At 30.2% G+C, this 13707-nt stretch overlaps 1 protein-coding gene across 1 annotated transcript in view; it reads right to left on the reverse strand.

Annotated features, from left to right (window-relative positions):
- LOC117175495 overlaps window positions 1–13707 on the reverse strand; it is a 73322-nt gene that overhangs the window by 7331 nt on the left and 52284 nt on the right. Inside the window, exon 2 of the mRNA XM_033365202.1 lies at window positions 135–324. Coding sequence (XP_033221093.1) covers window positions 135–324 — 190 coding nt within the window. The remainder of the gene's footprint in view (window positions 1–134; window positions 325–13707) is intronic.

Consider the following 13707-nt stretch of genomic DNA (forward strand, 5'->3'; position numbering starts at 1 on the left):
CAATAAAGAAGCAGTAATATTTTAATATTTGAAATTCAAAAGTTTAGAATCTCAACTCTTTTATAGCAGACTTTAAATCGGGTGTTAATTTTGAGAGTTTAGAATAAAAAGCAGTGTCTAGGGATAATATTTACCGCAGGGGTGATCTTCAGGAATTTCCTCTCGATGCACCAGTGCTTGCTGATCGGTTACCTTTCCGGGCATGTCGTCAGATGATCCCCTATTGACATCAGCTTCATCGCTCTGGTAGCCAGGCTGAACCTCCACCATAAAGGAGCAACCATCGTCCTGGTATTTTCTGCTCATGTTGTCTTCCATCGTCACCTTTAACAAAAGAAATTTAACCATTTCAACCTCACAGCAGATGGTGATGAATGTAAATTATATAAAAACTAAAAGAATTTTTCAAAAACGGGAAGTCAACTGTTTCAACTGCAAGAACTTTATTGTCAATATTCTCCTTTATGTTTTCTTATTGAATTCAATAATTCATTATTGATGTATTTTTTGCTAGAAACATTGAAATAAACTGCCTGTATAAATATTCTAATCTGAGGTAGGTAGGAAAAATAAATACATGAGAATGACAACTAAGCAATGACCAACTTTTTGAAATTCTGTTGCAAACGATTATATGTAATTGAGAGTACTATTTATCGATACATATTAGAAATATGTCAGAGTGATTTCCCCTTTCACTCGAAAAAATCAGTTTTAAAATTTTGAGAGTGACAACTGTATATACGGATCGTTGAAGGTATTTTGCTCTATAACACAGAAAATTAGAAAAAGGTTTGTCACCTCCCGGAAACATTTTAAATAATAACTATTTGCTTCTATATAATGTTTATTAATGTTTGCACATCTTCAATATGGAGTTTTTGAGAAACAAATGCTTCTATGATTTCATTTACATTTTATATTTGAAAACCTGCCCCAGAAAACTTTTTTATTCATTCTGTAGAATTTCACTTATGGCCCCTATAAAACAAATATTTCCAGTTTCTCTGGACACTTTGCTTCATCTTTTAATTTTCCAAATTTTAAATTATTCAACATTCAAGGATTTCAGTTTGAAATGTTTATATATAATTTTAAAATGTTAAATGCAGAATGCATTACATGTGATATTGCTTAATTTGAAAAATTCAACTTAAAAAATATTTATTATTGGAGACATTAATTAGGTCGAAAAAATTATTTTCAGTCAATCAAACGCATTTGGGAAATTGGGCATTGACGGTCGTATTCCCCAGGCCTCATCAGTTCTATTTTAAGGTTTTCAATTGAAAATTCTGTAATTGAGAATAATTCAATTCTAAACTAGTCAATTATAAAGGCAGTTAAATGTTATGTAGACCGTCCATTAGTCATTTGCATCAAAATAATATAAGCGATAAATAAATCGACATTTTTTGTTAAAATACTACAATATTTCTAATGTGTTATTCGTTAATAAAACTGAAAATCATTTAATAGATTTAAATACAAACAAGAAAGAGTTATCAGGAGCGGTTGTTCAGGTTAACTCTAGCGATGAAAAAGTTCTCAACCGATGAACTTTGTAGGTCACCAAGGAACGCATCATACGATCATTAAATTGCTGTGATTTACACAGATGACCAGCCTTATCTATGAGCCTTTCGCGCGTGCTTTGTACACTCGGTTAAATATTTGGGACATCGATCTACATTCCGCCTTTTAAAGCTGTCATATTTGACTGCGTGGTAGTATAGTTGAAGTTTTTTCTCTTTCGAAGCAGTACATATAGATATAAACTGGATAAAATAACCTTTATTCTTCGACAATTATGGGCGACATTATTTCAGAAGATCTATAAGAAGATTTTATACTCCAAAGCCCCAAAGTAACAGTTTCCAAATATACAATATGGAAAAAAAATTGTTTTACTTTTAGCCACAGAAATTTGTTTATTGTGGCTCTCATTAATACAGAAGTGGGTCATTCGGCTTCTTCACGTGAATACACACATACTATTGAATGAGTAAAACCACCCCCTATAGTCCTATACCACATTCAATCTGACAAGGGATGGGTGCCGAAGCAGCTGCAACAGTAATGGCCACCAAATTGAAATCGATTGTGGGTGTTTTCTTAAATGACTCTAGATTCTTTTCTTTCAGATCTTCAACCAATAAAATCATTTTTTTCACAAAGTGGGTTCAACTTTCACACATGTAAATGAATTTTCAATCAAGAAGATTCATTTTCGACCAAGAAAGTCGAATTTACAAGACAAATAAATTTTCCACCCTATAGCTAAATTTTCAACTAAAAAAGATTAATTTTCAATCACGAATAGAATAATTCAATTTTCAGCTAATAAAGTGAAATTCCAACTTAAAAATAATCAATTTTCTACAAAATAGCTAAGTCTTGAAACAACAATTAGCTCTCGACGAAAAATAGTTGAATTTTCGTATCGAATTCTATTCATTCAGTTCGCATTTAAGCAAAAAAAAGACTCCCCCCCCCCCCGCCCTGGAGTATGACATAGATTTTTAAAAGTCCCTAATAGCGACCCTTAACAAATATCAAGTACCTTATATGAAAGTCCTTCAGTTTATAAACAGAGAAGACCCAAGAAGAACCTTCTTTTAATCATCAGTTATAATTTGAAAAATTACCATTTTCTCAGCACATTTTTGAATTTCTGTCCCACTTTCTTATGAATTCCTTTTAAGAAGAAAGGGAAATTATCGAGAGAGCCATTCTTTCCATTACATTAGCAATAACGACGACGAATTGGAAATGGAGAGATCTCTTGAAAGATTCCCTCTCTAGAGGCCACGAATAGCAGCTTGGTGACAGGAAGATATAGCAAATTTCAAAGCAAAAAATAAGATGCGAGTGCAAAAATGAACTATTGAAAAATCGAATATGTTGTCAAATTAAATTCCTGTTTACAAGTTTTAAACGACTTTAAAAGAACCAAAGAATTATAGCGAGCATCTTTTCTGGATTTCTAATGTTTCTATCAGGAATATATATTAATTACTTTTTTCACATTTGCCATGGTGCTATAAGTTAATGACATCATTTGGATGCATTAGCGACGTAATTTCGGGTGGTAGTAACTGCATTTCTCCTTAAAAGTAAAAGGATGTACGAACATGCACTATTCATCATGGGTTGCTCACGTCTCTATTGAATTGTCTGACGTGACTGAAAAAGCTGGATAGGCTGGCGAAGCTTCAAGGGGATATGAGTAGAGTCCAAGATATTTTTTCAAACATTTACATTCGTTTGTTTGCCAAAAATAATGAACAAATTATGAAAAATTATGTTCTTGGAAGGATCGGCCAATTTTCTTCAATTTCTTATCAGGTAAAAATGATTTAAAATTATTTATTCGAAAATAAATTTTCATGAAATATTATTTCTTTTTATGTGCCAATAATTTTCTAAAAAACATTGAAAAACATAATTTAATAATTTCAATTTCCTATATCCCTATTCAGGGGCCGTTCATAAACTATGTTGCCAATTCGAAAATTAATTTGTTTGTTAGAAATTAAGATACTTATTTATAAATTCAACTATTTTTAGAAAATTATCTCTCAGAAAAAATCATATATTCAATTAGGAAATTTAAATGTTTTTAGATAATTCGTCTTTTTGGTTGAAAATTTGACTATTTTAAAATTCATCTTTTTTGGTTCAAAATTAAAGTACTTGGTTGATCTACCTTGTTAGAAATTTTTTTCGCCTCTTTGATTCAAAGTAACTACATTCTTTGTTGAAAAATAATGTTTCGTTTTGTTAAAAATTAATTTTTTAATTGAAAACTTAACAACTTGAGTTAAAGGTTCATCATCCTATTTGAAAATTTATCTTATTGGTAAGAAGTTAATATTTTTGGTTGAAATTTCTACTATAGTTTTTGTTGAAAATTCATCTTTTGCGGTTAAAGTTTTAGTAATTGTTTGCAATTTAATATTTGTTTGAAAATTCGTCTTTTTGCTTAAGGATTCAAATATTTTGTTATAAGTCTGTCTTTTTTAGTTAAATGAGACTAGTTAAGAATTTGTTTTCTTTTTTTGAAAAGTAATTCTTTGTTCAAACTTCGATCATTTGATTAAAAATTCAAGCATTTTGTCAAAATAGCAAAAAAAAATTTTGTTTAAGTATATACTTCGACTTGAAGTCATAGGAATTTAACGCGTCTCATATTGAACTAAATATCGTATCTACATCAACTTTATTCTATAAAATTTATTATTCTCTATATTCGTTTAAAAATCCCCCTATTTTCCCTTTTTGCAAGCATTTTGGGTATATAAACTCACTAGAAGTGCGAAAAAATGCAGAATATTCGTAAAATCCATGTTTAAATAATGTCTACGTTGCATTTAAGGGGGGGGGGGGGGGGGGGGGGGGGGGGGGGGGGTTAGGACAAAACTGCGTTTATCGAAGCGGAGGAACGACGTAGTAAAAAATAGGAAAAAATTGGTAACGTAGTTAATGATTGGTGGCTCCTAATATGTTGAATAGAATTATGATGAAACATTCCTTTCGAATACTCCTAATGGGAGAATATGTCCCAAAAGGCAAAATATGCATGATGTCAATTGGAGACGACGACAGTGGTTTGGCTTAAACTTAGTGCATTCGGTGCTGCCTTCTGGGTTCTGTGTTATATTGTCATTTGCTCATTAGCCTATACACTATGTACACGATAAGTGCTGGTCAATAAAGCTCCTCTCACCTGCTTTCAATACCTTCCTACATTTACTTCGAAATCTACCCAGGAACAGAATTATTGATGCGTATTTTTGAAAAGACCCCGTGAAAATTTTTTTCTGGTATTATTTTTCCTGTTGCAGTATCAGGCGTTTCATTTATTAAAAATGGGCGTAGCTACAAATGAGAATTAATATTTTATAAAAGGAGGAATATGGTATCAATTTTTGAGGTGAGGCAATTTATTTAAAATGAATATCAGAGTTGTAATTTGACACTCTGACAGGAATTAGATAAAATACCACTGTTACATTGAAAGACAGAAAAACTTGAGTATCTTAATCAAAGTTGTAAATTGTTCACGAGGGGCTACTCACTACGGAATATAAAAAATTTTAAACTCTAAATGCGTCATTCTGTATTGAATTCTTATAGAGGGCATTGGAGCGTAACTCGGAATGCTCCAGGCCACCTCATCGCTGTCCACACTTAGCCAAAGATTTTCAAGATTTCTCACGAATGCTAGATTGCTGAGAGATTTCCAAGAGTTTCTTCAAGAGTTATCTTAAGATGTCCCGCGCAGCAATCTATGCTTTCTTAGTGAGTTGCCCCTAGATTGTTTAAAACTTTAAGTGGTAGTAAAGGAAATTGCGGAAGTTCATTTATTTCTCTGCATACACGTAAAAGCATCTTGATTTACTGCCCTGAACCCTTAAAAGGGACATAAACTCCCTTTGGTTGTCTCAATGGGACGTCATCCTAAGCAAGTCGTATTTTCTCTTGGTAAAAGTACGAATGCCATCTTACGAAAACACCAACTTCCGTCTCTGCATTTCACGAGCTAAATTTTCCTTTTTGTGGCTAAGATACACTCCTTAGAAAAATTACCAACAAAATATTTAAAAAATCGCTGTTAAATTATCATCAATAAGAGTTCAAATGAATAAGTCACTCAGGAATAAATTATATAAAGAGACTTAATATGAGACGCAACGGTGAATTATCTAATTATTGCATTCAAATTTTTAAGTATTAGGTTTTATAAACATTTGAAGAAATAATTACTCAATTAACATTTTGAATCGAAAATTTTTGAAATTTAAAAATAACTTGTATTAACCCTAGAAGTCCACACTGGGGGCTATTGAACCCCAGCGCTCTTTCATTTGAGTGTCCCTTTCAGGCAAAGGTCGATATCGATATTTGACCCAATGTAAAATCGTTTTAGGTATCTGAGAACAGGTCACGTAGATTGGATAGCCGCGCTTTGTGTATGACCCGGACATGACACTGCACTCAGAAAAATGTTTGTTTGAATCAAACAACAAAATTTGTTTGAATTCATATAATTGAATGAAACAAATTTTTTGCTTCAATGAAAAAAGGTTTATTTAATTTAAAGAAATGGAAACTATTTGCCTTATTCATTGAAACAAATAATTTGTTTAGTTCAATATATTTGATATAAATAAAAATTGACTTCTATTAAACAATTCATTTGTTTAAAATCTGTTTATTCGAATACATAAAAATATTTATTGGATTCAAACAAAAAATACAGTAGAAACCAGAACTACAAAGTGCCGCTAGGCGTGCTATAGCGCTGCCGACGGCTCCTAAGGGACTAATCTAGAATCTAAATTAATTGATCATGTTATTTAAAATATTTGATGATACTCACATTTTTGTAGTTTCATATTATTCTAAAGGTTTTGATTTACTATAAAATGATCAATTAATTGAATGAATGGGCGCAATTTCTCTAGTTTAGGAACTACTTGAAGTTCAGAGTTTTTACCTTGGATATAATTGAACATTTCGGATGTGAGTAAGTCTTTTCAAATACTAACCTCCTTTCTTTACAATGATGATTTATGAAATCAATCATGTTATTTTCTATTATAATTATCACTGTATACTTAAGAGCAGGAACACATATATACATTCAATTCAAATGTCCAACTCTGGTTCATTTCTCATTATTCTACTCTATGATTGTTCAATACAGAAATGAGAAGCCCAGAGTTAAAAATTAACCAGAACTAAGCATTCGGCTTGAACAACCCGGGTAGAAATTGCCTCTTTATGCCTAAACTAAATATTGGCTCTTACGAGGCCGCAGCAAGATTTTCAAGCTGGAAGAATCTAGGTTTTCCCTCAGCTGGCCCTCGGTAGATTATTGTCGTGTGCTACTTGAATTATATTATTTATATACTCAATTTTTAGCCTATATTTTTAAATTAAACTAGATAAAAAGCTTAATTCATAAAGATATATTTAGAGAATAATTTCTATCATTTATTATTTTCTCGAGGGGACCTTGTAAAACTCTCGACAGGTAAAACGGGTAATACAGCTGTGAGTGCAAAAAAGTACATTAATGTTCTTATATTTAATTATACTTAAATTTAAAAAAGAGAGAATTAAAAAAATTACCGAGATGCAAACTTTGAATAATTTCATTTTTTTCTAAAAAAATGTAAAACATTTGTTGCCTTAAAAATTTGAAAAGAATGTTTCTTAAAGATCGATATAATTTGAAATCATGGCAGTACGTTTAAAAATCATATATAACAAATCGAGTCTCAAAAACATTTCTTTCTAATTTCTAAAGTATCGGATGAATCCCGTTAAGCATTTATGATATCGCTCTCAGCATGGCATCGTAGCTATGGGGATTAGGCGTTCGACTTATAAGCGTACGGTGCGTGCATTCGATTCTCGGCGCTTGTGGATATTTTAATAAACTGTGTTTATCTTTAGTTATTAGTAATAAGTCTTCTTTAGTCAAATTTAACAATCAGCTTAGTTTTAGAATAACGTGCGAAGTAGAGTTAAGGATTTAATGTCAATAAAAATACGAGAAAACGAAACAGTGTTTGTCAGAGGCTACAGAAAGGTGTACAATCTTTAGATTTAACTTTTGCAAAGAAAATTTATTTTACATTTGTATTAATATTTTCCTTCTTTGAATCAAAAATTTCTGGTAATAGATTATGGCAATGTGCTAGTTAAACTTTTTTACTATTGCAACCATAGCATCATACTTCAGAATTTAAAGCATGATCAATTTTTTAATAATTTAATAATATTTTATTTGAATCAAGAAAATAAGAAATAATAGCATACGCATTTGATCGAGCACGAAAACACCGTTTGGTGCTTCTAAACAATATTTCATTGATTCAGAAGTATTTTTTTCTATGTGTGTGAGGGACTATCTAGATTCTATAAAAATCCTATTAATAGGCTTGCATTGGGTTGCCTACTGATGAACTCGCTAGCTGAACGTGACACTTTCGCTTGCGCCCTCGATAGATTGCCACTTTAGGCCCTCGATAGAAAATAGGAAATCTAGACAGGGCCTCTTAAGAACCATGTTATAATTTCTACCCAGGAAGCGTTTCTGCTTTTACAGATACAATGATATTTATGATTACCAATAAACATATTATCGAGCTTATACATTATTTTTATAAAGAATGCTTAATTTTGAGGTTAAGTGTTAAAAAAGATTTACTTCACTTGAACAAAATCTTTAATTAATTAGAAAAATATATATTCAATGTAAAAAAGAACCATACTTATTTTAAACAAGAAATTGATCAAAATCTAACCAAACATTTATTTGAACCAAACAAATAAGGACAAACGACAAATTTATTTAAATCAACTAAACATTTGTTTGACGACATATTAAAGAAATAATTTGTTTGATTCAAACAAACATTTTTCTCAGTGTGGTTTTTTTTACACCCTGAAGAAGAACAAGATAGTTCTTCTCTTATCATCTGGCATTTTGGATGGATCCATCAACAGAGACACAGGAAAAACTGAAGTAATCATGTTGTACAATTCAACTAAAGGCGGTCCTGATTCATTCAATCAGCTCTGCCACGAGTATTCATTGGTAAGGAAAACTAAGCAATGGCCTATGAGGATTTTCTTTGGAATGATGGATCAAGCTGGAATTAATGCTATATAGGCCTTACTTTGACGCTCCACGTGGAAGTATTGTCCCTACTTTGCAGCTGTTTATTCTACTAGCTCCTACGTAGTCACTCCTAAAGATATTTTCATTCTATTTTGCTTCTGTATAAGCTTCAGCCCCTACATTGAAGGTCTTGCCTCTATATTCTTCAGTTTTACTTATGTCTCATTTAAAGCTCCATATTCTCCGTAGAAATTAAAAAATATCTTTTAACGCTCTTAAATTTTAGCGCATAAAATATATGGCCTCGTTGCCTCGAGGCCCTCTGCGCCCTCATGACAGATACATGGTTGTTTTCTCTAAAATTCTATCACCACAGTTTGTGAAAGCAAAAGTTTAATTCGTTTTAAATAATAAATATTTAAGTGACAATATTGAAATGGCTTTAAGAGGAAAGAAGTTTACCCTAATCTGGTGGCTGCAAGCATAATTATTAAGATAATTATAAAGATAATTATAAAGATAATTATAAAGAACCCAAATCCAACCCCCTCCCCCCAAAAAAGGTATCAAACACACGAGAATAAACGACAAAAGAAAGAGGTCAGAATGATTCAAATCTTTTTATTGACTTTTTTCTGTACCACAAAAAATAACTCCAAATCAGTTACAACAGATTCTGAAGAAATAGACTTTCCTTTCACATAATTTTCTTTTGAATTGAAGAATCACGAAATTGAATGATTTCAGATTTAAAATTTAGAAAATAGGGAAAGTTCAATATCTTAAAAATTGAATATTTTGAGATTAGATCATTGAAAATAATTTATAGTTAAAAGTGTTCAAAATTAAATAATTAAAAATTGCAAACTTTTAAATTTGAACAATTATAATTTCAAAGCGATCAATATTTGACAATCTAATATTTAACTTTTAATATCTCTCAAAAATAAAAAATAAAAAATTGTTTCTTCAAAATGTCATATTTTTAAACCAATTTATTTCTATATGCCGAGGTGTTAATCACTTCAATCTTCCTCATGCATTCACTAAATATTGCCAGACACGTATTCATTTAATATTTATGGTATTATTGATATTCTGTAGAACATCAAATATTCTTGATATTCCCAAATATTCTGAACTTTCCCGAAATATTCACAAATATTCTGACATATTCCTCTATTTCCCTTTGCGCTCAACAAGTTTTTAAAGATTCCAAACTATTTAAAAATGATTTTTAAAAATGCCAAGAAAATTTAAAATAGTTTATGTATTACTGTATAATTTCAAAATATGTTCAAGTGTTCAAAAGGATTTTAATGAATTTCAAAATAATTTAACGGAATTTAAAAATTATTTCAAATTAAAAAAGATTAAAGTTTATAAATGAATTTCAAAATATTTCAAGTAATTTTAAAGAATTTGTAAAGGCATTTCAATCAATTTAATATAGTTTAAAAGTCTGTAAAGTAATTAAAAATATTACGAAGCATTTTAAATAATTTTCAAATAATTTTAAAGAGTTTAAGGATCTTCATTTAATTTTAAAATATTTTTATGTATTTAAAGAGATTTTCAGGAGTTTCAAGGGATTTAACGGGAGTTATTTGATTTAAATATTTTTTAAGTTTATAATCGAATTTCAAAAGATTTCGAATTATATAAAAGAGTTCGAGATATTTTTAAAGAATTTAAGATATTTTTAAGTAATTTTTAAGAATTTTTAATGAATTTCGGTAGAATTTAAGTGAGTTTTAAGATTTCGAAGTAATTTTGAAGTATAAATAATGTTCTTGAATTCTTTAAAGTCCGTTAAATCTTTTGAAATCTTCGCAAATTTGTGGAAATCCTTTCAAATCTATTAAATTACGGAAAACATAAATTGAATTTTTTTTAATCTTTTAAAATATCTTAAAATATTTTTAGATTTAATTTAAATCTTGTTTAAGCACATAAAATATGCAATCATAATTTTTAGTTATTCTAAAATCTAAAATCTTAATACACATATAATCATAAGCGTAGCGATATTTTTTACAAAGTGGGTCACAAAAATTTGCAGACGGTCATGCACAGCTGTAGTTTGTATTTCAGATTTTTTCATACTTCAAGCTGTAGGCTAGCCCAGAGGCATTAGGCGTTAGGAAAGCGAAACTGATAGGGTTCGAACCCCTGCGGCGAATAAAAACTTTCATATCGTGCGATTATAAATAGTGTAGTGATTGTGTAATAGTAAATAATTGTGTGCTTAAACATGTGAACAAATATTAGAGTATAATAGTAATGATATAATAATACAAAAGATTAATTTTGTGTGGCAAACAATCCGTTATAATTGTATAGAACTATTCTCTATAGTTTTGGGACTAGACGATTTTAACTTTTATTAAACTATCCAGTGTATCCTCTACTATAGGCCTAGTTCTATAAAATAAAATGGATATTTTTTTCCATGTGCAAAATAACTTGAAACCATATGCAAATGTTCTTCTTGCTCTACTTTTATTAATTTTTCGTCAAATAATTTTATTCTGTACAGGAACTTAGAGTGTGAAGCGTTAAATTGGAAACAAAAACTAAATCTCTATTTTGACGCCAGAAATGGAAGATTTGGAAATTTGTGCCCATAAGAGCGCTAAAGTAGGGGCAAAAATCGTATGGGAATATCCTCTACTTTACAACATTAGCCCCTACAAATATTAGCGTGAAGAGTTTAAAAGTAGGGCCTATATTTCGAATCGGGTAGCATCAATCACTCCACTTTGCCAAAAACGAAAAACTCGGGTCTGCTGCGCTTCGTGCCGACGTGTAACATGGAACGATCACCGGTCGGGTCGCTGCATTGACTGTGCGTCTGCATATAAATAACATTATAAATTGAAATCTAAAAAAAACAATACAGACTATTCCTTTTCATCTTCTTTGAACTTTTGCAACAATTCTTTTGTATGTTTAAAAGACATAAAATTAAAAGAACGTTTTTGTGCTTTTGAATTTTCTCATTTTTCATCCCTCCGAATAATGCAACTTTTTGAAAGGAATTGAAGTGGCATATTTTTTCTGATTCTTCAATACTTCAAACTTAAAATCCTGGAAAAAATGTAAACAACACAGTAGAAAAAAAAATAATAAAAAATAAAACTTATTTCGGTAATTTTACGCTTTTTTCTTCGGACTTTTTTTTACAAAAAATTCTTTATGAAGTATATACATTTTTTGATAGTATTTTTGTTCCTAAGAAACAGAACAGAAGTGTTTAAAATTGAAAAATTTCAGAGCTAAAAGTTAAAATTGTGACAATTTCAATAGAAAGAAGTAAAAATTGTTCAATTTATAAATGCTTTGCATTAGAAATGAATGATTTTAGATTAAAATTTCGAAAATAGGACATTTTCAAAACGTACGTAAAAGAGTTTAATAGGATTTCTCTACTTAAATGTGTTTAAAATTTAATAATTTGAAATTAAAAACTTTTAAATTCGAATGATTCTCAATGCGAAGCGATACAAATTTTATAATTTGAAATTAAAAACTTAAATAATTAGATGTTCTAAAGTCAAAGCTTTTGAAATTCTAGAATTTTACAATGCTTTCGCATTAAAAATGATCAGTTAACATTAAAATAATCAGACAAATTTTTGTAAGTTTTAGAATTAAATTAATCGTCATACACACCAATAAAAATGGAAAAATGTGTACAATCAAAGATATTATTTAATTCCTGTGGTATCAATTTAAGGTAGTTAACTTTGTATGCATCTTAACTTTGAATATAATTTTTAACTTTTTTATTTCAACTTGTGTCATTTTCAATACTTTATTTAGAATTATTATTTATTCTTGAAATTTTCAATAAAATATTTCTCAATTTTAAATAATTAATTTTAAACAATTTTTTAATAAATATCAAAAAATTTTAAGGCATTACATTTAAGATTTAAAATTTTTACAACACAATAAAAGGATTGCTATATATGATTACAATAATAGAATTTGAAAATTTGAAGCCTTTTAATTCAAATTTTTTTTTTAAAGGGTTTAAAGTATTCAATATTATGCGTTCATTGCGATCTTGAATGTTTACGTTTGACACAAGCGAATATTTTGTTCTATTTGAGTGAAAATCATTTAGGACCATTCCCGAAACCCCACTTAAATGATATTTCCTGTGTAGTGTAATTACGAATTCATTAAACTGAAAATTATGTAACTATCAAGTCTTAAAATTTGAATATACGAGGGTAGTTCAATAAGTCCTTAGAATGAAGTATAAAAACAATTTTTTTTGGGTAAATTTTTTTTTATTTTTCAACATAATCTCCTTGGAGCTCTATACACTTGGTCAATCGCTTTTCAAGTTTTTTTAATCCTTCAGAAAAGTGCGTTTTCGGAAGTTCCTCAAAATAAGCTCTTACAGAGGCAATGACGTCTTCGTTGTCTGGAAATCTCTGTCCACCGAGCCATTTTTTCAAGTTTGGAAATAAGAAAAAGTCACTGGGGGCTAAATCTGGTGAATACGGTGGGTGGGACTTATTGAACTACCCTCGTACAATTTCGCATACCTGTGAAATTGAAACCAACAAAGAAAAATCTGAAGCTAAATTTTGTTGCATGTAAAATTTCCCGCTGTTAAAGTTTACATGCTATTTGGCGAAAGTTTATCCTACGGTGGAATAAAAGCTGGCGTCGGCTATGGCGTCCTTAGCAGCAATGGGGAAACGGCAAAGTATGAGTGAATCCGAGCTATGAATAGGGACACCAGATTTAGAACGACACACAAACTGTAAAAAAAGAATTGTGTAAAATTACAAAGTTTCGGAAAATTAAATATTGTATCATTGTAAATATCACACACTTCACTGTGTGATTTTACAAAAGTAAGTGAAATTACATCCTCTAACGATGTAAATAAAAGGAGCCTCGAACAGCAGTGTAATATTACACCCTCGATAAAAATAAAATTACACATTCCATCGTACGAACATTACATTCAGAAGGGGAATTTCCATGGACGTAGGAAACAAGGGACAAGGCATGCCATTGCGGGGGTGATGCAATGAGGGGGGGGG

This window comes from Belonocnema kinseyi, chromosome 6 (genome assembly GCF_010883055.1).
Source record: "Belonocnema kinseyi isolate 2016_QV_RU_SX_M_011 chromosome 6, B_treatae_v1, whole genome shotgun sequence".
Lineage (NCBI taxonomy): Eukaryota > Metazoa > Arthropoda > Insecta > Hymenoptera > Cynipidae > Belonocnema > Belonocnema kinseyi.